Source organism: Podarcis erhardii (genome assembly GCF_964252035.2).
Source record: "Podarcis erhardii genome assembly, chromosome: 13".
In the NCBI taxonomy this organism is placed as follows: Eukaryota; Metazoa; Chordata; class Lepidosauria; order Squamata; family Lacertidae; genus Podarcis; species Podarcis erhardii.
The window spans coordinates 18,484,770-18,511,805 of NC_138502.1; the positions used below are offsets into that span (position 1 = coordinate 18,484,770).

The window sequence follows — 27,036 nt, forward strand, 5'->3', positions numbered from 1 at the left end:
TGGGAGGCGCCCCCCGGACGCCTGGGTCCCCGAAGAGGAGAGCGCGGGAGAGGGATCCGGTGGGGGTTAGGAATTCAGGGAGATGTTGGAAGAGGAGAAAAGTGTGGCTCCGAGCGGGATTTCTTTTCTTCAAAAGCAAAGGCTATTTAGTAAGCAGGGCGGGAGCAGGAGCAGATCGCAAACAGGAGGGTCTAGGGGGCGGGGGGGTCTGCCTTCCTTCCCCAGAGCCCGCCGCCCTTTGCCCTGGTCTTTGCCCCTCTCTTCCCCGCCGCTCTCCAGCCCTGACCTTCGCTCCTCGGCTGAGCCAGCGGTCTCTGCTGGCTGGACTCGCCGCCTCTCACGTGGGTGTCGTTGACCACCCGAGCTCTAAAGGTCTCCCTCTTCACGGCGGCACGTTTCAACTATTACTGTTATTTAAGTCTGCATTTAGGAAAAGGGACGCGGAAGAACTGGCGCGTGCTGCAACGTCAGCTCCAACTAAGAAAGCTGGGATCCCCTGTAGAACCCAGGAGTCCGGCCGATCCTCGCTGCAGCGCACAAAACACCCTTAGAATGGGAAGCAAAGTCTCGCCCGTGCTCGAATCCTGGCAAAGCTCCCGCTTCGCTCCTTTCTCTCGTCTCGTCTGAATGTCAATGCACCTCTGCATCCCAACGCCGTGTAGGACATCCTCTCCGCCCCTTGAGAGAACACAGGAACTAACGGGGGGGGGGGTTCTGCTGCGGATTTGCAAGCCCCAAGCTATGCTTTTCTTGCTGGGCTGCAGCTAGACTAGCTATCCTTTGGGGGGGGGGAGACCAGTCCGTGCCGTGCAGGGATCTGCTGCGTTGAAGGAGCAGAGCGCCCGAAGGAGGCGAGGTAGACGAAGCTGCGCTCGGACTCCTGGGTTCCCCGGGAGGTTCAGCGCCCCGCTCTCTGCTTCGCGGGGGCAAAGAGAGGTTCTCTTCCAACAGGCGTGGCCGAGCGGCCCGATTTGAATCAGGGTCATATGCATACTGCGCGCCCATTGGCCAGCGCGCCCGTGGTAAGTCCCACCTCGGGTTACGTGCTACCGCGGAGGTACCCGCCCCTCTTACTCCGCCTCGCTCGGTCTTCTGGGTTAGGGAGGGGGCTGTATCCCAGCGTGCACCGGGGTTAGGCTCCTCATTAAACCGAGCTGGGGGGACCCCCTATTCCATTCCATTTTATTATATGATTCCTTTTATTATTTTATTATTATAATTATTATAATCCCCGGTCCTTTCCCATCGCGGGCATGTCCTCGCCTTCCCCTTCTTCCTTCCTGGGCCCCAAGGGCGCGGATCGCCCCAAAGTGCCCCGCACCCGGGCAGCCACTTGGAGCCACCGGGAGACGCTGGATTTCCTCGCCCTGTGGGGGGAGGAAGGGATCCAGACGCAGCTGAACCGCTGCCACCGGAATGCCGACGTCTACCAGTGGATCTCGGAGCGGATGGCGGAGAAAGGCTATTTCCGCGACGAGGACCAGTGCCGGACCAAAGGCAAAGACCTGAAGAAGAGTTACAAGCAAGCCAAGCTGCAGGACGGCATCGCCCGCCAGAGGTGCCGCTTCTTCCACGAACTCGACGCCATCCTGGGCAGCGGAGGGGGCGGAGGCGCGGCGCCCTGGTGCCAGGTGGTGATCAAGGAGGAGAGCGACCCCGAGCTCGACCCCGAGCTCCACGAAGACGAGTACGCGTGGACCCAGGTGTCCGTGACCGACGGCAGCGACGGGGATCCGCAGGGCGAGCCTTCCTCCTCCGCGGTAGCAGCCGCCGCCGCCGCCGCCTCGTCGTCGTCCTCCTCCCAGGCAGGGGTCGGGGGCTTGCTCCACTCCGAGGACCCGGCCCTCCACCACCACGTGGCAGGCGGGATCGTCAAGGAGGAGAAAAGTCCCGGGAGAGAAGAGAGCGGCCTCCGGGGCGGAGGGGGAGCCTACCTCTACGGCCAGGAGGACGCCCACGTGGAGACCCCCGGCGGGGCGGACCAGCCTCTCCTTCGCCGGGAGAGCCGGGCGCACTTGGAGGCTCCTTGGAGACCAGGGCTGAACCGGAGAGGTGAGTAGAGGGAGAGGCGGAGTTTTTGGATGGGAGGAATATATGTGACACATGATTTTATTTATATTTATATCCCGAGGCTCCTCTCCGGAGAACCCGGGAGTCCTGGTCCTCAGCTCTTTACTATCCGGCCCTCCGCTAGTGCTGCAGCCCTGATGCCCAGGTTGTCAGAATTGCCTTGCACTCAGTTCCTAATGATACTGAAGCCAGGAATCCTGTCTCATAGCTTCCCCACATTTCCACTCCCAAGGTTTCCCCAATAAATGGCTTCTTTCTACTTGGCCCCGGAAACCCTGATGACCTGACCGCGCTCCCTTTCCCTGCACCCACCTTCCCAACTGGCATCCCTTCTAAACCCACTTCCTACTGGAGAACCCAGGAAATCTTGGCAGCTTCCTTCCCACCCATCACCCACCCGCCTTTCCTGATTATCTGGCTTGACACTATTGGCCACCTCTACCTTTCTTGAGGCTCAGGATTCTGGGGTAGCTCTTTCCAAAAGCACTACATCCCTTATCTAAGGCTCCTAAGCAGTCCTTCCTTCACCTTCCTGCTGACAACTGCTAGGTATCACCGCCTTCCAGAATGCCCAAGATTCCTGTCTGGCTTTCAAACTCCCTCCTTTCCGTGGGCTCTGAGTTGCTTAAGTGGTCATTCATCATCTCTGCATAGCAGAAGGTCCCAGGTATGGTCCCCGGCATCTGCAGGTAATGCTGGAAGGACTTCTGCCTGATAACCTGGAGAGCTACTGTCGGTCAGTGTGGACAGTATTGAGCTAGACGCATCCAGTGGGTCAGACTCGGTATAAAGAGAAATCTGTGCCCCCAGGAATCTTGGCCCATAACCTTTTCCTTCAAACTGGTCTCTGCCTAGTCTTTTTTTCTCATAATAGGAACCTAGACATGTGCTGGCTATTGGGCTCTTATGGCCAAAGGGATGCTGAACTTAAAATCCTGAAAGTTTTCCTAAAATATCTATGTGTGTTGGAGCCAATCCAGGCTAAAAACCAGGAAACGTAAAAAAATACCAACCTATTAATATCCCAGCCAATATCCTGAAATCACTCTTTTTAAAAAACCCACAATTTTGCATCCTGTTCGTGGTCTCAGTTTGTTACTCCATGGTCTGTTTTTGCTACTGTATTATATCTGGATGATCAGAGTAAGTGGAATATCATTGGAATGCAAAATAGAACCTTGAATTTTAAGGCGTTACGCATTCGCCTTGGGCAACAAGGACGGGAAGGCAGGCAGGTGAGTGGGTTGGTGAAGAAGTGATGGAACCTCATCCATCCTCTGTGCCCAGTGCAGGAACAAGACAAGCTTCCAGATGAGGGAAGCCCCTTCATAGAAATGCAGTCTGCTTCTGGAAGAGGAGGGTGGGGTTCTCTGTATCTCCCTCCCTACCCTCAAGGCTAGTACATTTGTTTTTTTGCAGGCCAATAACCTTGGTGGGCTTATGTACAAAGCTTGTCTCAGAAGCAAAGAGGTGAGGGGCGTCTTAGGTTGAATGAACCAACTGCGTCTTTATGAGGCCATTCTTGCCCCACTATTTTCCATCTTGCATCTTTCTCTTTTTAAAAAAATCAATATAATGCCACTTGGGGTGTGATTGGACTGCTTTCCAATTCTTAAATATTTTCTGGGAGAATGTAAGGAATCTACAATTCACAGCTACGCTTCATAAAAGCAGCCTTGCAGGTTACTTAATCCATGTAACCCATGTGGGCAAGCTGTTGGTCTGGAGAATAGAGGAAGAGAAAAAGAACCAACCCTCCTCAACTTTACACAATTATTATTATTTAATTGCCAGAGGTAAACGGGCAAGTCGAAGTGATCAGCAGAGGCTCTTAGCCAGGGGTCAGCAAACTTTTTCAGCAGGGGGCCGGTCCACTGTCCCTCAGACATTTTGGAAGGGGGGGGGGAACCAAAATTCCTATGCCCCACAAATAACCCAGAGATGCATTTTAAATAAACAGACACATTCTACTCATGTAAAAAGACGCTGATTCCCAGACTGTCTGCAGGCCAGATTTGGAAGGCGATTGGGCCGTATCCGGCCCCCAGGCCTTAGTTTGCCTCTTAGAGATGGGTTGGATTTTATCCTGGTTTATGTGTAGTTTTGTCAGCTGACCTGATGGTGGTGCTATTTCATATATAATCTGTGATGCTTTATTCCCCCAATGGTGGCTTTGGGCTGGGTTGGGTATGTGATATCGCATATAGAGATCATAGAGTTGGAAGGGAATCTGAGGACCATTTAGTCCAATCTCCTGGAATGGAGCAATATGCAACTGCCCCTTATGGGGAATCAAACCTACAACCTTGGCATTGTGAGCAATGTGCTCTAACCAACTGAGCTATCCAGCTTCGAGATAGCTGTCTGCTTGAGTTGGGCCCAAGCTCCTTAGGGCTTTCAGCACCACAACCTCAGAGTTGGCCCATTGGCAAATTGGCAACAGCGATCCTCTGCAGATAAGGAACATGTTTCTGGTAGCTTGCTGCTGTGAGCAGTCCTTGCACTAACTGCAGCTTCTACAGCAGGTACCAGGGCAGCCCCACATAAAGCATGTTGCAAAAATTAAATAACTCCTTCCCCTTGCAGTTTTCTCCAGGCCACGGACCCTGCTGAGCACCCGGGAGAAGCTGGCTCAGCTCCGCAACAGGAGGAAGAGGCCCCGGGAAGACAAGTTTGATGATCTCGTGCGGGACATCCGGGCACACTTCCGGGAGAGGGAGAAGCTGTTCCAGGGCTTGTGGGAGGAGGAGAAAGCCCAGCGGGAGAAGGACCGGAGGCTGTGGACGGCTGAGATGGACTGGATCCGGCAGATGTGGGCCAAGAGCCAGAAGGAGCGAGAGGCAGCTGGAGACGGCAAGGAGGCAGATGGGCCTCGGCAAGTCAAGGAGGAGAGCTGGAGCAGGGAGCTCTGCAAGGACCCTGAAGGAGGACCTCGGAAAGACACCAGCGTTCAAGAGCCCCTCCTCTTAAAGGTTGCCAGCGCTGTAGCAGCCTGATAGGACCTCTGCTCCTTTTTCGGAGAACCCAGGAGTCCAGATCCCCAGTCCCCACCCTAAGTCAATTTTTTCCAGTTCCTTAGAATCACCAAAGTGCCCTTTCTTAGGGCCTCTCCAATCTTATTGCTTTTATTTATTTGAGAGATATCCTGCTCTTTCTCCCAAAGGAGCCCCAAGCAGCAGGCACAGCAGCAATAAAACCTTTTAAAATAAAACCTGAAAACAGCTTTTGGAAAAAATCTGAAAACATTCTAAAAGCCTCTTAACCAGTGATCTCAGGGTTATGATAAGTCGTCAGTGGTTGGCGGTAGGGCGAAAGGCAGGGAGTCCATCAGTAGGTGGCGCCAGAGACAATGGCAGGCCAGCTGATTCTACTTTTGGCCTCCTCTTCTTCCTGAGTTCTACAAGGGCCAACACTGAGACTAAGGAGGAGGAGGAGGCCATCCTCTGGACTGGTTGTTGTCAGTAAAAGGCAGGCAGGTGGGGATTGGCAGAGGGCAGAGTGAGGTTGGTGGGGCAGTGCCCTACTGGCCTTAAAGGGCCAACCTCTACTGTGATTGGCAGTTCCATGAATGGCTGTAGCCTTAAAACCCTTGATTGTTTAAACAAAATATAACTAGAGGCTGTGAACAAAAAAGAAAGCAGAGACCCATGCAATCATTGTGGCAGTAGATTATTTCTTTCTCTAGACGTGTTCTTTTTGAAGTGACCTTGCCAATGTGGTTGAGTCTCTGTCTCTGGAGTGCAGAGGCAGGTGGATCTGTCAAAATACAGCAAGCACATAATGACCAAACAACAGCCCACAATAGGAAGGGCGAGTGAGAGAGAGAGCATGCATGCATTCAGCCACCTATAGCTGGAACAGACTGTAGACCCTTGAGTAGGTAAATGAAAAGTTGAGCATTCAGGTTAACACCCCTGGACTTATGTCTCTTCCTGTGGTCTCTAAGCAGCGCACATTGCAACTCCCTCCTGCCTCATCAAATCCAGAGGATGGTCTGGGGCGCAATCGGCTGGAAGCCTTTGGCCGACCCAGTGATGGCACAAGTCTCAGGGCCCTTGCAGGATGCCTCAATACCAGGCTGTTTATCCACCAGCCCATCTGTCTTCTGTGTTCAGTTTTCCGTGTGCTCAGTCGTCTTCCCGGTTTTTGTGGATCGTTTTTTATAAAAAGAAGCGCACCCAAAACCCACATTTTAAAAACATGCATTTCCAAAAAATACACATTTTTCTGTGTATTCCTTTCCAGAAAATATGCCTTTCTTTTTTTCTTTTTTGCACATTTTCTGAACCAAAACCACATCACAGATTTAATCATATCGATAGCTGTGTTTCCATCCAAATAAATGGCTGTATACACACAGCACATTTAAAGCGTACACACCCAATAATCCTGTAGTTTAAGGATGCTGGGAATTGTGGCACATTGAGGGATACACTACAACTCCCAGGATTCTTGCTGTGTGTGTGTGTGTGTGTCGGTGCTTTAAATGTATGTTGTGTACCTAGCCTAAGTTCAGGTTTAGCAAATTAGGCTTGAAGTGTAGACTGAACAAATTCATCCTCCCGTCCCTACACCTGGCCCAGTATTGCCTGCTCTGTCTGGCAGCCTCTTGGGGGCGGGGGGTCAGTGGTCTTTCCCCATCACTGGCTCTCAACCAGGGTTTGAACCAAAGCATGTGGTTGGCTGTCCCTCTCCTGCCAGGTTCTAGCATCATTGTTGGTCACCTTCCACTGATTCAGACCCTTGGTTGATCTAGCTCAGCATTGTCTACTAGCAGTGGTTTCAGGCAGGGCTCTTTTCTGACCAGAGATATCGGGGATCGAACCTGGGGCCTTCTGCATGCAAAGCAGATGCTCTACCACTGAGCTATGGCCTCTTCTTCGCTTGATTAAGGAGTTCCATCACTGCTGTGCTTTGCTCACTCGACCTAAAAATAAGCTCCTTTGATCTGGTTTCGTTCCAAATTAGCTTGCACAGGATTGTGCTGTTGGTTGATTAATCGTTTAAGCTTTAGCTGATTGGATCCATTAATTAATAGCTTGGATCTGTGTAGATTTGCATATGGCAGTACTTTGGGTTGTGGGGTGGGGTGGGTGAATACTTCCTGTGAATTGCAGCTGGCACATGCCCTCCATAATTTCTCCAATGAAAACAGGGACATCCCACTCCACAATGATAATTTTACCATTTATACCCACACATGTTACTGGGGACCTCCAGCCACTCTGGACAACTTCCGACATATAAAAACATAATTAAACATTAACAAAACTTGCCTATACAGGATTGCTGGGGATCGGGGATCAGATAGCTCCAGACCCTCCAACATTTCTCCAATGAAAATAGGGACTTCCTGAAGAAAAGTGGGACATTCTGGGATCAAATCAGAAACCAGGATGGCTCCTCTAAATCAGGGACGTCCCTGGAAAATAGGGACACTTGGAGGGTCTGTGGCTGTATCTTGAAAGCGGCATTGCTTTGTATGTGGGGAAGACATCTTCTATTTGCTTGTTTAAGAAAGGCTTACGCAGCTTTACAGGCCCAGTTAAACTCATTTCTAAAAGACATGCAGAAGCATTCAATGGCAAAATAAATACGGCAGCAGTTTTAAGAGCCCAGCACACTTTTGGTGATACATTCAAGTTCTTAAGGTCTGTTTGAAAAGAAGAAAGATGGTGTTCACAAACCTGGGTGTCCCTTTAATTTTTTGTTTTCTCTTTTTTTAAAATAATATTTATTCAAAATTTTGAAAGTTACAAAAAGAAAAAAAGAAAAAGAAAAAAGACAGAAAAAATACAATCATTTAAAAAAGAAAAAGAACAAATTAAACCTTTGCATAGCTTTCTTTCTTTACTTATTTCCTTGACCTCTTCACACCTCCCATTTTTGTATTCTAGTTCAAGTTATAATTTTTTGTTTTCTCTCCCCACCCCCTTACTTTTTAGACCTGGCTGGAATCCCACGGCCGTAGTTTCGGGCATTTCATAGGCGGAGAATGGCTGAAGCCAGACGGAAGGGAGACCTGCACCACCAAGAATCCTACCACAGGTAGAGGCAGATGAGATGAGCTCCACAGCTTAGGGGTTGCCACAGAGCATGCCCTCTCCCCAAGCGTCTGCGGACAACCAAAAGAGCTTCCTCCACTGATTTTTACACCCATGGGGTCTCTGTAGGGAAAGAGGCCATCTGTGTGGGGCCTGATTTTTTAGGGCTTTAAACACTAATGTGAGCATTTTGAATTTGACTCAGAAACAAAGTGGCAGCCAAGGCAGCTGTTTTAAAAGCTAGTAACCTGTCCACTGCATTTCGGGCAAATATCTTTTCCTGAGTCGTCTTCAAGAGCAGCCTCATGTAGGCAGAATTCATTGCAATAACACCACAATATCCCAAAGGTCTCTTGCAGATAATCCAGGGGTCTCCCAGTGGATCCCAAACTGCCTTCTGTCCATTCCTGTTTCAGATGCTGTCAAATAGTCAAATTGTCAAACAGATTAATATTCCTGGTTTTTTAAGAGACAGAATCTGACGCTGCTTTTTTCTTTTTAACATAGAATTCCAAAAAGCTGCAGGGGTGTCTGGTGGGGCTGTCTGTTATTCTTTGTTTTAAAGCTCAGTTCCTGTGATGTTCAAAGATGAAAAAGCTATCTGTGCAAGCTGTGGCTTGGATCTAGATGTTGCCCTCCATCCATACAAGACTTTTGATCTAGCAATGGGAATCTTCCTGGTGGAAAGAGGCGGGGAAGCTCCCCCTTCAGTCCCCAGCACCACCTTCTACCCTGTTCCAGAGGGTCCCTCACCCCACCCCAACAACCCTCTGGAGCAGGTTTTTGGGTGGTGGAAAGTGTTGCAGGGGGGGGAGGGGAACTGGCAAAGGAACCTCATATACCCCTATCTTCTGAAGGTAGTAATGGTTAGATCCAAGCTGTTTTCTAAGTATATTTGCATATCTTGGTTCTGAGAGCTGCATTGGTGTGGATTGGGCAGGGAAGGTTAGGATGGGCAGGGAACACATTGCAGAGCTATTAACCAAGGTAAGCTGAGGCTGAAAGGCTGTTTCTGAGTATTGATATTACCCAGGTGTAGTCTTTTTCCAGGGGCCTAGTGGCACCTCCATTGCCCTACTTGTTTCCAGTTTGGAATGGTTGTTACTGCTTTGACCAAAATAGTGAGAACTAGAACCCTCTTCTCTCTCTTCTTCTTCTTCTTCTTCTTCTTCTTCTTCTTTGTCTTCATCATCGTCTTCAACTATCAGATTCTTCTTAGCTTAAAACAGGGATGAGCTGTGCCCCTCCAGGTTACATACACTTCAGGTTACAGACTCCGCTAACCCAGAAATAGTGCTTCAGGTTAAGAACTTTGCTTCAGGATGAGAACAGAAATCATGCTGTGGCGGCGCAGCCGCAGCAGGAGGCCCCATTAGCTAAAGTGGTGCTTCAGGTTAAGAACTATTTCAGGTTAAGTACGGACCTCCGGAACAAATTAAGTACTTAACCCGAGGTACCACTGTACTGGGAATTGCAAACCAACAACATCTGGTGGGGCTGCAGATTCCCCATCCCTGAAAAGGCTTCTGCATCCTTCCTTCCACATTGTGCTGACGCCTTTGCAGAGTTTACGATTTGCTATAAAACCAGCCCTGGGAGTGGTGAGAGAGAGCTCTTCTCCTTTCTTCCACACCCCACAGGGGAGCCACTGGCCACCACCCTTCAGGGCAGCACAGAAGACGTGGACGCAGCGGTTGATGCTGCCACAAAAGCGTTCGAAACTTGGAGCCAGCTCCCTGGCCATGTCCGGGCCCGGCACCTGTACAAGTAAGTGGCCAGCCTTTTCTGACTTGTGAAAACTTTTCCTAGGCTTCTTTTGTTCCCTCCTATAAAAACTGTGCAAGACGCTCTTTCAAAGTTTGGATAGCAATAACTTTTGCTCACAGTGCCCTTTGCACTTGTTAGATTCAATATACACGTACAAGGCAAGCAGGTATTACTTACGTTACTAATTTGTTATATAGATTTATCAGCAAGACTAGCGTTCTTACAGACACGGACTTAATTCCCAGGCAGGCAGCTGCAGAACAGAGCAGGCCTACTGCTCACCTGCTCTTAACAACACAAAAAGACTGTTATTAGCAGGTATAGCTGTGTCAATTTACACAACTGCCTCAGGCACAAGGTATCGGACTTCACAAGGTCTTTTCTTGGAATGTTGCAACCCTTGTGAGTATCAGCCCTTTACAGTGGTACCTTGGGTTACAGACACTTCCAGTTACAAATGCTTCAGGTTACAGACTCCGCTAAGCCAGAAATAGTACCTCGGGTTAAGAACTTAGCTTCAGGATGAGAACAGAAATCGTGTGGTGGTGGCGCAGCGGCAGCAAGAGGCCCCATTAACTAAAGTGGTACCTCAGGTTAAGAGCAGTTTCAGGTTAAGAATGGACCTCCAGAACGAATTAAGTTCTTAACCCAAGGTACCACTGTACTTAGCATTTTGGATGCTCATTTCTCACATAAACAGGCGACCTGCTTCCTCTTCCTCTCTTAAGGTGTCATGGCTCCCTCTTTTTACTGTGAAACATACAAAGGCCCTTTGGGTATTCTCTGAGGCCCACCTTCACTTGATTGGTAGCCATCTCTTCTTCCTCCTCTCTCCAGCGTGGCCAGGACCATCCAGAAACACCAGCGGCTCCTCAGTCTCCTCGAGAGCCTAGACAGCGGGAAGCTGATCCGGGAAGCCCGAGATGCAGACCTGCCTTTGGTCGTCCGCCATTTTTACCATCACGCTGGCTGGGCCCAGCTGATGGAGGTGGAGATGAAGGGCCGGAAGCCTCTCGGTGAGTTGGAGGGGCTGGATAGTGTTCCCAGGGCAGAGAGGGGCCTCCACCTTCCTCCTCCTTGCCCCGCCTTTCCCCGCTGAACATGGCAGCACCTCAGCTCACTGCCCCCTCCCTGTTTTTTTAACACTGCGGTTTCTAATTGTGCCCAGAGGTCCGATAAAAACCCAACCTTCCCTCCAATAGGTGTCGTGGCAGCTCTCATTCCCAGGAGTTTCCCGCTGCTGACTCTGACTTGGAAGGTGTGTCCGGCGCTGGCCATGGGTATGTGAAATGGAGGGAGGGCAGTGGGAGCATCTGTTGACCCTGAGAAAAGTGACAAAAGTGGCACAGCGGTTGGACTAGAGCTGGTGGGACTCGGGTTCAAATCTCGGCTCAGCTCGCCGGCCGACTTGGAAGAAGGCTCCATGGTTCTGTCAGTTTTCTTGAGCTCTAGTGACAAGTGGGGATGTGGAGGGTGGGATAATCTCTCGCCCTCCCCACCTTTTCCACACCATTGCATACTTTTGCAAACCTTTAGCAGGCGCCCTCCCAAGTCAACTTGGCATAAAAATTGTTTATATTGCATTGACATGCTGGCTTATTTTTCCACTATTAAAAAAAACAGACGTGGAAACTGGAGCTGTAAAATATCAGGGCACGGTATATCCCATTGAGATAACTCCTGGATTCACCTGGAATATAAGTGCCAACTCCTAGGGGCCGAGGTCCCTTCGGCTCCCCTCCCCAATAAAATATTTGAGGGGGCCAGCCCCCCACAAAGTTGTTGAGCATTGCCATTCAAGCGGTGTGCATGCACCGTGTCTGGTGATCGATTATGCAGGGCTTTACTGGGGGCCCCCAATTTTTTATTCAAATTGACACCCCTGTGAGGCACAAGTGGCCTCTGTGGCCTGGAGTGCTTTTCACCAGTTTTGACTGGTCGCCTTCCTGCGTCTCCATATGGATGTGAATCTCCTAGTTCCAGCTGAAGGGGAAACAGTGTGCCTTCCTGCATCCCTGGCAGGCGAGGTTGTAAACAGAAAACGGGGGACTGGAATGTGTGATTCTAGTCTTTGCTCTCTTTCCTTGGTTGACCAGGCGGAGTGCAGACTACAAAACTGGATATTTCCTTTGCTTTCTTCTTCACATCTTCTCCTTTTCTCTCTCTCTCTCTCTCTTCCCCTCAACCTGCCCCTCGTTTCTTGCCATATAGGAAACACCATAGTCCTGAAACCAGCCAGCACTACCCGGCTGACGGCTCTGCTCCTGGCTGAGGTTTGCGCCCAGGCTGGGCTCCCTCCGGGGGTCCTCAACGTCATCACAGGCGACCAGGGTCTGGGAGAAGCTTTGGCCGCCCACCCAGGCATTGACAAAGTGGCCTTTGCTGGCTCTGCCAAGGTGAGTGCTTCTCTCCCCTCAGAGAAGTGGCTTACAATAGCCCTGGTCTGGGGCCTTACAATTGCGGTATCCATTACCCTTCAGGGAGCTGCAACATTCTGTCCCTGCGGCTTATGCATGAGTGCAGTTAGCATGCTCCTTTGCAGCTGATGGATTTGCAGAAATCTTGCTTTTCCATTTCCTACGTTTTTGATGCAGTAGCAGCCAGCACTGTTCACATGGCTTCTTTCCTGCTGGGTTGCTTCTGCAGACCAGGTGGAGGAGGGGCAGCAAGGTTGGCGTGGGGCAAACTCCTTGGGAGAGCCAATCCGGTGCTCCTGCCGGCAGGTATTCACTGGGCTAACCTCTCCTCTCCCCTTTTCCGCCTGGGTATGCCACAGCAACTCTGATGGAGGGAGCCGGGGGAGCAGCACAGCCCCGCCATGCTGCCCGTTACCGATTAAACGTTGATAGAGAGTTATATTGCGGGGCTTGCTATGTCCAACGCCAAATTCTAAATTGTTCAGCCTTGACAAAGTGATGCTCCGAAAGGCAGCTCATGAATATTTTGAAATAAATGTCCCACCTTAAATACACGCAAAGCCGTGTACTCATGTGCACTGACCCTTTGCCATCGCTTCAGGTGGGCCGCAACCTGCGCCGGGCCACCGCTGGGACTGGCAAGAAGCTGTCTCTGCAGCTCGGAGGGAAGTCGCCCTTCATCGTCTTTGACTCGGCTGACCTGGACAGCGCCGTCGACGGGCTGGTAGATGCCGTCTGGCAGAACTGGGGGCAGGTAGGTTGAACTGAGGATAGGCAGACTGAGGCCTAGAACAAGCATTTTTAAATTATTATTATTTATTGAATTAACATACCGCTAGGGCCCCTCCCTTTTTACCACAGAGTTGGCACCTAGTAGCCTGCGGGTCTGGGGCAGCCCCTACATTTTGCCAGGCCTCTGGTAGGTGTTTCGGCTCTTGCTGAAGAAGAAGAGTTTGGATTTGATATCCCGCCTTTCACTCCCCTTCAGGAGTCTCAAAGCGGCTAACATTCTCCTTTCCCTTCCTCCCCCACAACAAACACTCTGTGAGGTGAGTGGGGCTGAGAGACTTCAAAGAAGTGTGACTGGCCCAAGGTCACCCAGCAGCTGCATGTGGAGGAACGGAGACGCAAACCCGGTTCCCCAGATTACGAGACCACCACTCTTAACCACTACACTGCACTGGCTGAGGAGTGGGAGCTGAACGCGGCCTTCCCAAGCCTCTCCGTGTCGCCCTCAGGATTCTTTCCAGGCCACACTCCCTCCTTCAGGCAACATTGACCCTACTTCCCACCCACCCCCTGAGCGTTTTTGCTTGGCTGGAATGAAGTCCTTGAACTCTGGATAATGCTTCTTCCTTGCATGGATGGAGGATAGAGAGGGATGTGTGTGGATCTGTGTAGAAAGAACTGTTCGCTACAAAGGTTGCTCCACTCCCTTTTTTCCTCTGGCGTGTGGCCCTGGGAAGGTTGCCCAGAAAGGAATGTGGCCCTTGGGTTTAAAGAGCTTCCTCACCCCTGATGTAGTAGGAATTCTCACCGGTTTTTCAGTCATGTGGAAGAGAAAATGTTTCTCCAAAGCTGGGCAGGTGTTACCACATACAGTGGTACCTCGGGTTAAGTACTTAATTCGTTCCGGAGGTCTGTTCTTAACCTGAAACTGTTCTTAACCTGAAGCACCACTTTAGCTAATGGGGCCTCCCGCTGCTACCGCGCCGCCGGAGAACGATTTCTGTTCTCATCCTGAAGCAGAGTTCTTAACCTGAAGTACTATTTCTGGGTTAGCGGAGTCTGTAACCTGAAGTGTATGTAACCTGAAGCGTATATAACCCAAGGTACCACTGTAGAGTGCAACGGGGGGGGGGGTTATTGGGGGGGGGAGTATTAATTCGGTTTAAATCAATTCCCTCAAGATGTTGGCATTTTCCTCCCTTCCTCAGGCCCAGAGTGCCGGGTCTCAGCTGCTCCTGCAGGAATCCATTGCCAAAGACTTTGTTCAACGCCTGAAGCGCCGAATGGGGCAGCTCCGGGTTGGGGACTCTCTGGACAAGGCCGTGGACTTGGGAGCCTTGGTCAGCGAGAAGCAGCGGCATGCCATCGAGGGCCTGGTGGAGGAAGCTCGAGCGGAAGGCGCTGAGGTGAGGGGCTTGGGCCTCTTGGGGCTTCTGGAGAAGGGGGGTGGTCTTTAAGGCCACGCACACCATATGTTTAAAGTGTTGCGATGCTACTTCAAACAGACATTGCTCAGAGGATCGGAGAATTGTAGAGCTGGAAGGTACCTGAGGGTCATCTAGACCAACCCTCCTGAAATGCAGGAATCTTTCACCCAACGTGGGGCTCAAACCCGTGTTCCTGAGATTAAGGGTCTCATGCATTACCACCTGAGCTATCTTGACATGGTTTCCCCCAAATAATCGTTGCGGGGGCAGGGTGTAGTTTCTTAAGGGTGCTGAGAGTTGTTAGCTGTCTCCCCTCACAGAGCTACGACTCCCAGAATTCCCTGTGAAGAGGGGCCAGTTGTTAAACCACTTTGGGAATTGTAGCTCTTGCTCAGGCGCATGACAAAGCATTATTCCGGCAGGCATTTTACAGTAGCGTTTCCGCTTCTGTTTGGTTTTATGACGATTTTATGGTTCTGTATGATTTCTTTTCTGTACACTGCTTAGCAAATAATTAGCAGAAGCTTTACATTTTAAAATGTGCAATTTCAAAATGCTTTTGGTATGGTCTATTCCTGGATTTTTATTTTTTAAAAATCACCTGGTTTGTAAAATATGTCGCCTCCTGATTGTTTTGCCTTTTTAAACTGTGTTATGCTCTTGGGCATCTCAGTGATGCGATATATAGAAATAAATCATTTCCCTCCCCCTTTTAGGTTTTCCAGGCATGGGCCTCCCTCCCTTCAAGTGGGCTGTTCTACCCTCCGACCTTAATCACCGGCGTGTATCCTACCTCCCGTTGCATCAGGGAAGAGGTAGGAGGATGTGACTGCCAAGACTTTAGTCCCATAGTTTTCTGGTTGGTGTGAGTTCCCCCACCCCCCAAAAAAAGATTAAGCAGGGGACATATTAGTTGTTCATAATTGTCCACTTGTTGAGCCTGTCTAGGAAATACAATTAACCAATAAGAGAAGGGAGAAGGGAGCCCTCTTTTGGCAGAAATCAGTATTACCACATAAAATACTGCTTACCAAAGAAATGGTAAAGTACCTTTAGAAGAAAAGTTTGGATTTGATATCCTGCTTTATCACTACCCAAAGGAGTCTCAAAGCAGCTAACATTCTCCTTTCCCTTCCTCCCCCATAACAAACACTCTGTGAGGTGAGTGGGGCTGAGAGACTTCAGAGAAGTGTGACTAGCCCAAGGTCACCCAGCAGCTGCATGTGGAAGAGCGGAGACGCGAACCCGGTTCACCAGATTATGAGTCCACTGCTCTTAACCACTACACCACACTGGCTCTGCTTTACTTTACTCTTTACTTCAGATGTCCTTTTTATTTTTATATATGATAATTTGTGCTCATGATGGAATCAAGGTGGTTATACACAGTCCCCCTTCAATACTGTTAGTGTCCGCAAATGTTTTGGGGCAGACATGCTAATGCATGATTATGGCGTCAATGATACGTTGCAGAATACACTTGCAGAAAGACACCAGTCTGGAGGGACCCCAGGACAGGCTAGAACAACAAAGTGGGCAAATTTTCACCAAGACTCCTTTATCAGATTGGATATTAAGCAAAAAAAGGAGCACATGGGTGGTGGTGGTAAATACGTCACTGTGTGCAGCCGTAAAAGCTCCAGGCGGGTGTAAAAAGGTATCTGAATGAGCTCCTGAGACACAGAAGCGACAGCTGCCCTCCCTTTTGGTTTCTCTCTCTGCCTCCTAATCAAAAATGCAAAGGGGTCCTTGTAATACAGAGAGGGACAGGAGGTAAAAAAAACCACACCATGCTACTCCTTACGAAGGCTGAGGATTTAATTGCAGGTGATGAGTTAGTCACAGAGCGGTGGTTCTCCAACTTTCTCCCTCTCTTCCCCTTGCTTGAAAACTGCTGAGGGTCTTGATGCACCACTTAATAGTTTTTCTGCCAGATGTAGCAATCGCAATTCGCTGTGCTGGATGCTGTGTAATCTTTAAGTCTTATTTTTACAAGTATGCCACAAACCACCTGAATGAAGCTTGTGGACCACTGACCACCACTGGGGAAACCCCTGGTATGGAGTGAATAGAAGCTAAACTGGATAGTGTGGCCTAATGGTTAGAGGGCATATTGAATTCCCTTCCCACCCCAGTAGGCAAAGCCCTAACATGGCAGTCCACCCCTGTATGGCATCTCCCTTCAATTAGCAGGGCCTGTTCCCATATTCTGTGCTATAAATACCCCCTTAGAGTTAGCCAAAGCAATGGGGAACTTCTTCTCCTTGATGTTGACGTGGGTGGGTGTCCGCCCTGTTCTACTGACTCTCTACCAGATTGGGATCCTAGGTCCAGGAGAACTGGTGGAATGTCTGTTTACAAAACTTGGTTGATTAAGATAAGAATCTGGCTCTTTTTCCATCCTTTTCTCCAGCAAGTGAAAATACGTCAATAAATTAAGTGATGGCCAATGTGAACGGCTCTCATTCATAGAATCATAGGATTGTAGATTTGGATGGGACCACTTGGGTCATCTAGTCCAACCCCCTGCAATGCAGGAATCTTTTGTTCAATGTGGGGTTCGAAACCACAACCCTGAGATTAAGAGTCTCGTGCTCTACTGACATTGCTGCCTGAGATGGCCACTCCTCTCTTCCTGACAGCAGAGCAAAACCTTGCTAAGGAATTAAGAGACCCACACAGGGCAATGGCATAAAGAATTCCTGCCTTGCAATCACAGAAGACTTTTTAATTTTTGAGCTTTCTGCATACGCTGCTCTCGTGCTTCCAGTCCTGTCCCTACCCTCCCAAACCAGGAGGACTGGAATCTTGCATGAGTTTTTCAAGACCTTACTTGGAAAATAAATACAACCCAGGTGGTTAAGAAAGCCCAACAGAAACTCCATCTCTTCAGAATATTGCAAAAGAATGATGTCAATCAACATTTGATGATCTGCTTCTACTGGTCAACAATAGAAAGTGTCATTTCATGCTGCATCACGGTGTGGTACGCTGGTTTGACATCAGCTGATAGGTGCCTACAGAGGGTGGTGAATACAGCACAAGATATTATGGGCTGTCCCATGAATCCACTGGATGAAATAGCAGAAGAACGTTGCCTCAGGAGAGTGAGGAAAATTCTCAGGGATGATTCACACCCTGGCCAGCACTTTCTTGATCTCCTGCCCTCAAGCAGAAGATATAGAAGCATGATTAGTTGCACCAACAGGGTAAAGAACAGCTTCTATCCGTGGGCTGTTAGGCTGCTGAATGAAAAGATAACAACAGGGCAACTTGACTTTCGGTTTGGTGGGTGTGCGTCAGTAAACGAGGGGAATTAAGACTAAGAGAGCTGAGTAGGGGGTGCTCATGTAATCTCACTGTATACAACTTGTACAAGTGACAATGAAGTATTTCAATAGTTTAGCGAAAGAGCTTTTGAGACAGGGTTTTTTTCTTTTCTTCTTGTTACATTCTAGGCAGGCATAGGCAAACTCAGCCCTCCAGATGTTTTGGGACTACAACTCCCATCATCCCTGGCCACTGGTCCTGTTAGCTAGGGATGATGGGAGTTGTAGCCCCAAAACATCTGGAGGGCCGAGTTTGCCTATGCCTGCATTCTAGGATTGGACTACGCTGCATGTCAGATCCTAGAATCCTCTTCCTCCCTCCCCCCTCTTGTTCAAAATTTGTTTCATGTGTTCCAGATCTTTGGCCCCGTTCTGGTATCATTGACTTTCCGGACAGCCAAGGAGGCGTTGGCGTTGGGGAACAGCACCCCCTATGGGTTGGCTGCCAGTGTGTGGACGGAGACCCTTCCCCTGGCTCTGGAAGTCGCTCACGGGTAGGTTTCGTCACTCCAGCCTAGCTTTCCCACCCCACTAACACAGAAGTTTGCAAATCACCCAGGAGACTGTCTCTGATCTGGTCTATCCTGCAGTAGAACAAGGCGGTAGAATCATGAGGTGGCAGAGTGAAATGTTTCACTTCAGAATGCAAGTGGGGAATAGCATTTTTTAATGGTCTTCTGCTTTATTTTATTTTTAACATCTTCCCTGCAAGTAAAACAAACAAGCAGGGAGAAAGGCTGAGCAGGGGTCACCACATGGTTTGAGGGACGGTGGACCAGCCCATGGCTGAAAATGATTGCTGACCCCTGCTCCAGCCTATCCTGTTCCATTTTGTGCCTAGTTTTGCTTTGCAGATAAATGCCCTTCGCCCCTGTGTTCTGGAGTGGTACAGTCCATTCTGCCGCCTTCATCTCATTCTGCTGCCAGGCTTTGCACAGACCACGCGGAGCAGTGTGAGGTGTTTTCCAAAATGCCTCAGAACCTGAGTTCCCTCAGAAGATTTAAGGAGCCCTCTGTACAGGGCCAGCCTTCTCTGACCCTCTCCCATTCTACCTCCCCAGTTTGCAGGTGGGGACTGTCTGGATCAACGGCCACAACATGCTAGATGCTGCATCTGCCTTCGGGGGCTACAAGGAAAGCGGTTATGGCCGAGACGGAGGCAAAGAGGTTAGCAGGAGAAGCTGGCGCAGAGGGATCTCTGGGGTCTGGCTCTGATTTGTTTGGGGGGGGGGAGATACAAAATAAAACAATTTGACTTTTCAATTTTATTATCTTCTTTGCTCAGGGCCTTTTTGAGTACGTGAGACCAAACTGGCAGGCTCGCCCGCATCCCGGCGCTGTGGATCTGGACTTCAAAACCTTTGCTACCTCACAAGGGGCTGAAATCCCCTCCGTTGCTGCAGACAGTAGAGTTCCACGTTCCTCAGCATCTGACTTGGAAGGAAACATTCCAAAGTAAGGGTGTATCAGGCCAGATCCAAACCTCGCATTCAAAGCATGTGACTCCCCCCTCCCCCCCCCCAGAAATAACCCTGGGAACTGTAGTTTGCCATGGGTCCTTGGAATTGCAGCATTATGAGATGGTAGCTACAGTTCCCAGGATTCTTTGGGGCTTTAAATGTGCTTTAAATGTATGGTGCGGATCTGCTACCTAGAATGTTCCTGCTTTCACTGTGCCCCCCCTCCAAACCCCCCCTCCAGTATTATGCTTTAAATGTAAGAACTTGGGGGGTGGAGGAGAATTTATTTGGTAAAGTTATGCAGCCCAACCAGGCTGGATAAAAATCAATGATTTAAAAAATAATAATAATAATAAACCCATTTTTTAAAATTTAAATCAGATTTTTTTCCCAAATTTAAATTGGATTTTAAAAATAAAATTCTTTTTGGGGAAAAATCTTTCTAAAGATAGTTTTCTATTTAAGTTATATTGTAGTCCAAAGGTTATTCATCAGGAAATAAGGATTTGTTTTAAGTTTTTCACGTATGCTAAAACTAAATCTAAGTTGATGTTTTTAATTGTTTAAGCACATCAGTTAACAAACATGGATAAATATGCTATAAGGTTATTGTTTTAGTTAAATAAATTGTTCAAATTGTTATTAAGGAAATGATTACTTTTCTCCTTCCAAGAAAGTACAGAAGAAAAGTTGTCCAAATATAGACAGTGAACTTATTAAACCTCACAATAATTTCATAATTTTATCTATGTATTTCTAATACAGCAGTATAACCAAATCAGTAATTTTTTATATAACTGTAAAAACTTCTCTGAAAATTTGTTGTTCCAAAAATGAAACCTTCATCTGGTTGTAAATATCAAGATTATGCTAGCAAGAATCAGTCTTTCTGAAAAAAATAATGATTTAAATCAAGTCTTACTGACTAGTGATTTAAATAAATTTGATTTAAATCAAATCCACCCTGAGCCCAACCTCAAGAGTTCTTTCCCCTAATCCTTTGCAAGCCCTCACCACCTTCTCTTTTGTGCTTATGCTCAGCACAACCACTAGAATGGGTGGCTTCCTGAAGAGATGAACTGAGGAGAAGGGTGTTGTCTTTTTTTTCCCCATGGAAGAATTCACATCTAGCTATTTACTGTGAGACTAGGGTTAGACAGGCCTTTTCTTGCGATCTTAATTTGCAAACTAAAAGTCCGGGAATTAGAGGGTTTGTGTAGTAGGGGCTGAGCAAGAAATCTGTGCCATTTTGGACTTCGTGACAAAAGGTGACACGTGTGGTGTTTTCTCTGAAACAAGCAGCCCAGTGAGCTAGCGACACAAAATGCTGGGCCTTTACCCCTTTCCCTTCTGCTCTGTGATGGCAGTGTGGACCGAACCTACAAGCTGTACTACGGGGGTGCGCAGAAGAGGCCAGACTCCATGAGTTCCCGAGCCATACTTGACCACACTGGCAAGATAGCAGCTTACGTGGCAGATGGGGGCATCAAAGACATCCGTAATGCTGTGGAAGCCGCCCACAAGGCTGCTCCGGGGTGAGTCTGAGCAGGGGAAGGAGGTGGGAGGCAGAGGAGAACCACTGTCTCAATGGGAGTCAAGTAAGCAGTGGTGCCTTCAGGGTAGGGCTTGAGGGTTTGGGCCCACTCAGCAGAAAGGGACCCCAAAACGCAGACATTTTACCATTCAAAGAGGACTGTCCACATTAAGTCCATAAAGGCCTCATTCACATTTTTTTTTAATTATTATTATTATTATTATTATTATTATTATTACAATAATGGTACCTCTAGTTGCGAACGGGATCCGTTCCAGAGGCCCGTTCACAACATGAAAAGAGCACAACCCGCAGTGGCGCGTCTGCGCACATGCAGGTTGTGATTCGCCGCTTCTGCGCATGCACATGATGTCATTTTGCGCTTTCCGGTACTTCCGGGTTGCCGCGGGATGCAACCTAAAAGAACGTAACATGAAGCGGACGTAACATGAGGTTACAGACGCTTCAGGTTACAGACGCTTCAGGTTACAGAAATAGTACCTCGGGTTAAGAACTTTGCTTCAGGATGAGAACAGAAATCGTGCGACAGCAGCACGGCGGCAGCAGGAGGCCCCATTACCTAAAGTGGTGCTTCAGGTTAAGAACAGTTTCAGATTAAGAACGGAGCTCCGGAATGAATTAAGTTCTTAACCTGAGGTACCACTGTATTATTATTTAAATTGATATACTGCCCTATACCCGGAAGTCTCAGGGCGGTTCACAGAACAAAATCAAAATATAAAACCACAAAATGCATAATCAAAATAAAAACAACAACCCAATAACAGCCCCCCCCCCGCTTTTTTTTAAGGGCATAGGATGTCAACCATGATACCTCTTTAAACAGCCATGGCTTTCCCCTAAGAATTCTAGGAACTGTAGTTAAGGGTGCTGAGCATTCTTCGGAGACCCCCTATTCACTTTGCAGAGTTGCAATTCCCAGAGTGGTTTAACAATCAATCCCTTTTCCCAGGGAACTCTGGGAATTGTAGCTCTGTAAGGGGAATAGGGGTCTCCGAAGAACTCCCAGCACCCTTAACAAACTACACTTCCCAGAATTCTTTGGGGGAAACCCCGGCTATTTCAAGTGGTGTCATAACACTTTAAATATGTGTGGTGTGGATGTGGCTTATGTCCAGAGTCCAAAAGTACTTCACTGCTGCTGCACTGCAGGTAAGACTATTCAGTCCTAAATAAATAACAGAAAATACAAAAAGCTCTGCTATGGAACTGTAAAGCAGGGGGTGCATTTGTTCTCCAAAAAAGTTTCGTGTTTGAGCGGTAGGACGAGGTCTCCAGGGTTCATGAGGCCCCAGATATACCTTTATAGTTTTGCCTCTGTTGTAATACAGTTCAATATATTTTACATGCATTTGGAGTCATTGATAAATGTACAGTATGTCACTTTTTAAAATAAGAAAACCCCACTTTGATTAATTATCTGATAACGAAGCATATCCTACAAGAGTAACAAGTCTTTAAAATGTCTTAATTGACGTGAGAAGATTGATTTGCTATGAACTGCTCTGTTTACAAGAACAGCAATTATGCATTGCGGTGCTTCCAAGGGAGGCCAGGGGGCAGAACTCTCCGGAATTGTGATTAGGCTCTTGTGAACAATTTTGGCACATGCACACAAACAAAAAGAGGCAGGCGAATCGCTCGTGGCATTGCGGCTCCTTTGTTTGGCCAGGTGTTTCATTTCTTGAGTCAGAGACAAGTTTTTCTTCGCCGTGATCTTGACAAACCAACAGAGGCAACGGTCTTTGCCATAGTCTTGGGGAAAGATTGCCATTCTGCCCCTTGAGTCAGTTGGACTGGCCTCCTCCCCACCTCCAGGCTGACAATGGGTGGCCTGGGTTTTCAGAAGGGCTTCCCTCCCCACCTGCCCCCTAACGTACATAGGCCTGGCTGCCTCCTGCTGAATCAAATAAAGTGGTTCATCTAGAGGTGGGGAACTGGATCCATGCAATGGGTGGGATCGTTCTCTCCTCTGCCAGTGCAGGCCAAAATCCAACCAACTGCCAGTCGCCTGATGCCACAACCGGGTGACCATTTGGATCTTTCAAAGCCCTCTGTGCTTTGAAGCTGCAGGGGCAGGAGGCTACCGGTCTTCCAATGCTCTCTGATCCCCAAGCTGCCACACACAGAGCTTTGTGCAGGGGCTTTGCTGATTGGCAGTGCCTGCGAAAAGACAATGGCAGTCGCCTTTCAACTGTTTTCACCTGTCCCACAACCTCATGTGTGTGGCAGGCTCCACCCTGTTCCCCTTCCAAGCATTCTGAGGCATGTCTGCAGGGTGCTGACAGACGTGCAAGTTGAGAGCCTTGCAAAGGCCTGTTTCCTGATCGCATGCGTTTGCCACAAGGTCGCTTTTGAAAGGTACTTCCAGGCTTCTTTAAATTGGCCTTGCATATCGGACCTTCTGCATGCAAAGCAAGGGCTCTACCATGGAGGCAAGGCCTCTGAAGGCAACACCTTGCAACAGTGGAACTGAGCCTGAACAGTGCCTGGGCCTGGGGATTTGCAGGTCCATTGTTCCATAGCACAAGAAGATACAAGCAGGGATGACGCGTCCTGTTTTGCCACTTGAGAAGTGCCGCCCTGCCCTGTGACACTTGGTCTGCTGCACTGGCGCAGATTTCTCCTGATGTCGCATGATTTTGGCGACATCTTGCCAGAAATCAGTGCTGATGTCAGCGACTGAGGCATCAGGGTGCCCATGGAGGTGCTGTCCCTACCTGAGGCAATGGCTTTATCCCACCTAATGTCTGGGCCGGACCTGGATACAAGTGTAGGAAAAACCAAAGGAAAATCCAATTCCAAAACATCTCCTTCCTCCAGAACATTTCTTCCACATAATGTGGACACACAAAGCCCTAAACGCCCAAATAGCCAAAGGAATGCCTTTCCTTATTTAGGCTGGGCTTTCCTTTCTTGGACAGGATGGGAAACTTGTAGGCCTCTGGAAGTTGGTGGGTGAAAACTCAGCCCCAGCCAGTGTGACTAATGGCCAGGGATGCTGGGAGCTTCATGCATGGATGGTTATTCGTTTGGTACACCGCCCTTCCTCCCAAAGGAGCCCAGGGCAACAGATGATAAAACAGTAAAAAATTATGTGTAAGAGAATTCAATACAGCTGCAGGCAAAAGACGATCTCAGTTGAAAAGCCTTGTGGAGAGATGAAGGCTGTAATCCAACATCATTCTTCTCTATTTACTGGCACGGGTTGGGGAGAGATACGCCTGGGAATCCCTATACTAGTAAAGTAACTTGGCTGGCTTTGGGTGCTACGCAGAGCTACTTATAATAATAATAATAATAATTTATTATTTATACCCCTCCCATCTGGCTGGGTTTCCCCAGCCACTCTGGGCGGCTCCCAACTGAATATTAAAAATAATACAGTATCGGACATTAAAAACTTCCCTAAACAGGGCCGCCTTCAGATGTCTTTTAAAAGTAAGTTGCTTATTGCCTTGACATCTGCTGGGAGGGCGTTCCACAGGGCAGGCACCACTACCGAGAAGACCCTGTGACCTCTCTTCTTGCAGGGAGGGAACCGCCAGAAGGCCCTTAGCGCTGGATCTCAGTGTCCGGGCTGGACGATGGGGGTGGAGACGCTCCTTCAGATACACATACGGGACCGAGGCTGTTTAGGGCTTTAAAGGTCAGCACCAACACTTTGAATTGTGCTCGGAAACATACTGGGAGCCTTGGGCAGGGGATGGGCTCTTTCAGCTGCTCTACCTCAGAGCAACTAAGCCTGAGAGTCAGCACCAAGGTAAGCAGACGAGTGGTGTGACCTGGTGCAAGGCAGCTTCCCCAGTGCGTAAAGGGAGTTGCAGACCCCCGGGCCTTTGTCGTTTTCCCCCCCGAGGGCCTTTTTCACAAAGATGCTGAGCCCAGGGGACTTTGCTCAGGTGAGAATCTCAAAGTCCAGCAGCGCCAAAGTGGCAGCTGGCCAGGTGGTGATGTAAGCCAGCTGCAGATAAGGCACGAGGGGAAACCGGGGGAAAGGAAAAAGGAGGTTGCATTGTGCTTTGTTTCATGATTAGCATGATAAGGTGTACATTTTCATTGGTTTTTATTTGTCTGAAAACTGCCTAGAGGACTTTGGTCAACGGGGTGGTCTGGAAATGAAGCGAAGTGGGAAGTGGGAGGAGATACGGCAGGCAAGTACACCTGCTAGCTTGCCAGAGCTGCTCCGTTCTCAACCGTGACATCTCATATCTCACAGGAGGCTGGGCTAGCAGCCTGTGTTCTGTTGTTTAGGTTTTTTTAACAGCATCACCAGGTGCGATGCAAGTGGACAGGCCCCTGCCCTTAGGAGCTTACAGCCTTAAATTTGAGGCATACGGAGGAGACAAAGAGAAAGGGAGGGAAGGCTGGTGTAAACAGAGAAACGATATGCCACTGGCTTTGGTCCTTTTCTTAAAATAAGGATAAGGTGACACCCATAGTCATCGATAGGCCTGTTCCCTAGCGGTCACAATAGCCAACAGAACCTGCAGTCCAGGCTCAGACGCCGTATGCTTCTGAAAACCAGGTGCTTAAGACAAACGCTGCGAGAGAGCGCTTGCCTCCCTGCCATACCTGTCAGGCTTCCCAAAAACACCTGGCTGTGGTCACACTGGGAATCCGGATTCAGAACTTGATGAACCAGGGCAAATTTCACGTCATGTCCCTAGTTCAGTGTGATGTGCTGAGGCCTCAGGCTCATCTGCTCCTTCCTCTCCTCTCGCACACGAGGTGGTGTTCAGCTACGTTTTATTCAGAGCAGATCTATGGAAATTAATGGACCTAACTTGGTCATGTTCCTTTATTTCAAGTGGGTCTACTCTGAGAAAAAAACTGTTGAATATTGCCCATAATGATTAGCTCCCTTCTTTCCAAGTTTGAGCCCAACCATGGTTTGCCATTTCTCCATACCCAGCAAACAATGGTTTGCACGTTTCCTGGCATAGAGCTTGATCCTAGCTTTGGTTCGCCATTTGCGGGATGAAATAGGAGACTGCAATTTGCCTCAGACCAGAAAACGTGGAGGGAGGAATTTCCATGTGTTGAGGGGGTGGGGGAGAGTGTGGCAGGCTTACACCAGGTTTCTTTCTCTAGCTCCAAACCATTGCTGCTATTATTATTATTATTTATTACTATTATTATTTATACCCCACCCATCTGGCTGGGTTGCCCCAGCCACTCTGAGAGGCTTGCAACACATATAAAAACAGCTGGATGCTGTCTCTGAACAACCTCAAGAGTTGCTGTTTGTATGAGATTTTGGTTACGTTCACCTTGACCCTACTCAGCAAGGCCCTCAATGGAGGAAGGCGAACAAGGTGAAGGAAGAAGAATGGAACAAGAATGGAACAAGGCGAAGGAAGAAGATTTTGATTTACACCCACTCACTTTGGAAGCTCCAGCAGATCCTCACCAACGGCCATAGAGTGCCTGCCGATCTCAAGACATCCAGTTTTAGATGGCGAGCCAAAGTTTTGTTGACAGATGCACAGCTGTGTGGCTCTTTTTCTTTTCCTCCTCAATGGGCCTCAGCCTTTGCATTGACTTCATCCGGTTGGAACTGAATCCGCAGCAATCTTGGAAGCTGCAGAGAAGATTGCTGTTGGAAACATTGCAAAAGGGCTCCGATATTTCCTATAGTTCAGCTTATAATAACCAACAGGTTCTTTTCATGTGGGCAGCGGCTGCATAATCCCTCCGTCGATTCAAGCCTTTTCTCTCCTGTTGCTCCGTATTGTCTGGTTTGTAGGCACAAAGCGCATTGCTGAAAGCCAGCCGCGTGCAGAGCCAGCTAGATAGAGACGCAATCGCAGATCACCATGAATGCACAGTGAAAAAGATGCCTGGCACAGTGCAGGGAGGCGGGCAGGCCTTAGGGTGTTTCTGCAATATATTTTATTTGGTTGGTTGGATTAGTTGCTGTGTTGAACTCCGTGGGGCTCAAGCTGGCATGAATGCTTCTTAACAAATATGCAGAGTCTGGGTGTGAGAGGCTGAAGAGGGATCTCCTGCTGCTAAGGATCACTCAGGGCTTCCTGGGCCAAGTTATGCACACAAAAAACCTGAATCAATGGGCTTGCTTAGAATCTAAAGATTGTAATTGCAATAAAAGTCACGCTGAGGCATTTGTATGCCTGTTACTGTATTCCATTATGAGTCATAACAGCCCGTTAATCTTTATGATCGCTTGCCTGGTAGATGCTTATTCATCTGTTTCTGGGCCTGATTCTGGGACGGA

General features: G+C 48.7%; 1 protein-coding gene across 2 annotated transcripts in view; it reads left to right on the forward strand.

Moving 5' to 3' along the window:
* The first annotated feature begins 734 nt into the window (after nt 1–734).
* ALDH16A1 (aldehyde dehydrogenase 16 family member A1) overlaps nt 735–27,036 on the forward strand; it is a 43,331-nt gene continuing 17,029 nt past the window's right edge. The window contains exons 1-14 of one of the 2 annotated variants that reach the window (XM_081837345.1): nt 735–2,052; nt 4,657–5,042; nt 8,016–8,118; nt 9,755–9,881; nt 10,719–10,897; nt 11,084–11,161; nt 12,093–12,277; nt 12,900–13,052; nt 14,236–14,433; nt 15,171–15,269; nt 18,141–18,277; nt 18,845–18,950; nt 19,069–19,238; nt 20,611–20,778. In XM_081837345.1, the coding sequence (XP_081693471.1) occupies nt 1,254–2,052; nt 4,657–5,042; nt 8,016–8,118; nt 9,755–9,881; nt 10,719–10,897; nt 11,084–11,161; nt 12,093–12,277; nt 12,900–13,052; nt 14,236–14,433; nt 15,171–15,269; nt 18,141–18,277; nt 18,845–18,950; nt 19,069–19,238; nt 20,611–20,778 (2,888 nt within the window). In that variant the 5' untranslated portion in view covers nt 735–1,253. The remainder of the gene's footprint in view (nt 2,053–4,656; nt 5,043–8,015; nt 8,119–9,754; nt 9,882–10,718; nt 10,898–11,083; nt 11,162–12,092; nt 12,278–12,899; nt 13,053–14,235; nt 14,434–15,170; nt 15,270–18,140; nt 18,278–18,844; nt 18,951–19,068; nt 19,239–20,610; nt 20,779–27,036) is intronic. The other variant, XM_081837344.1, reaches the window with a different exon arrangement.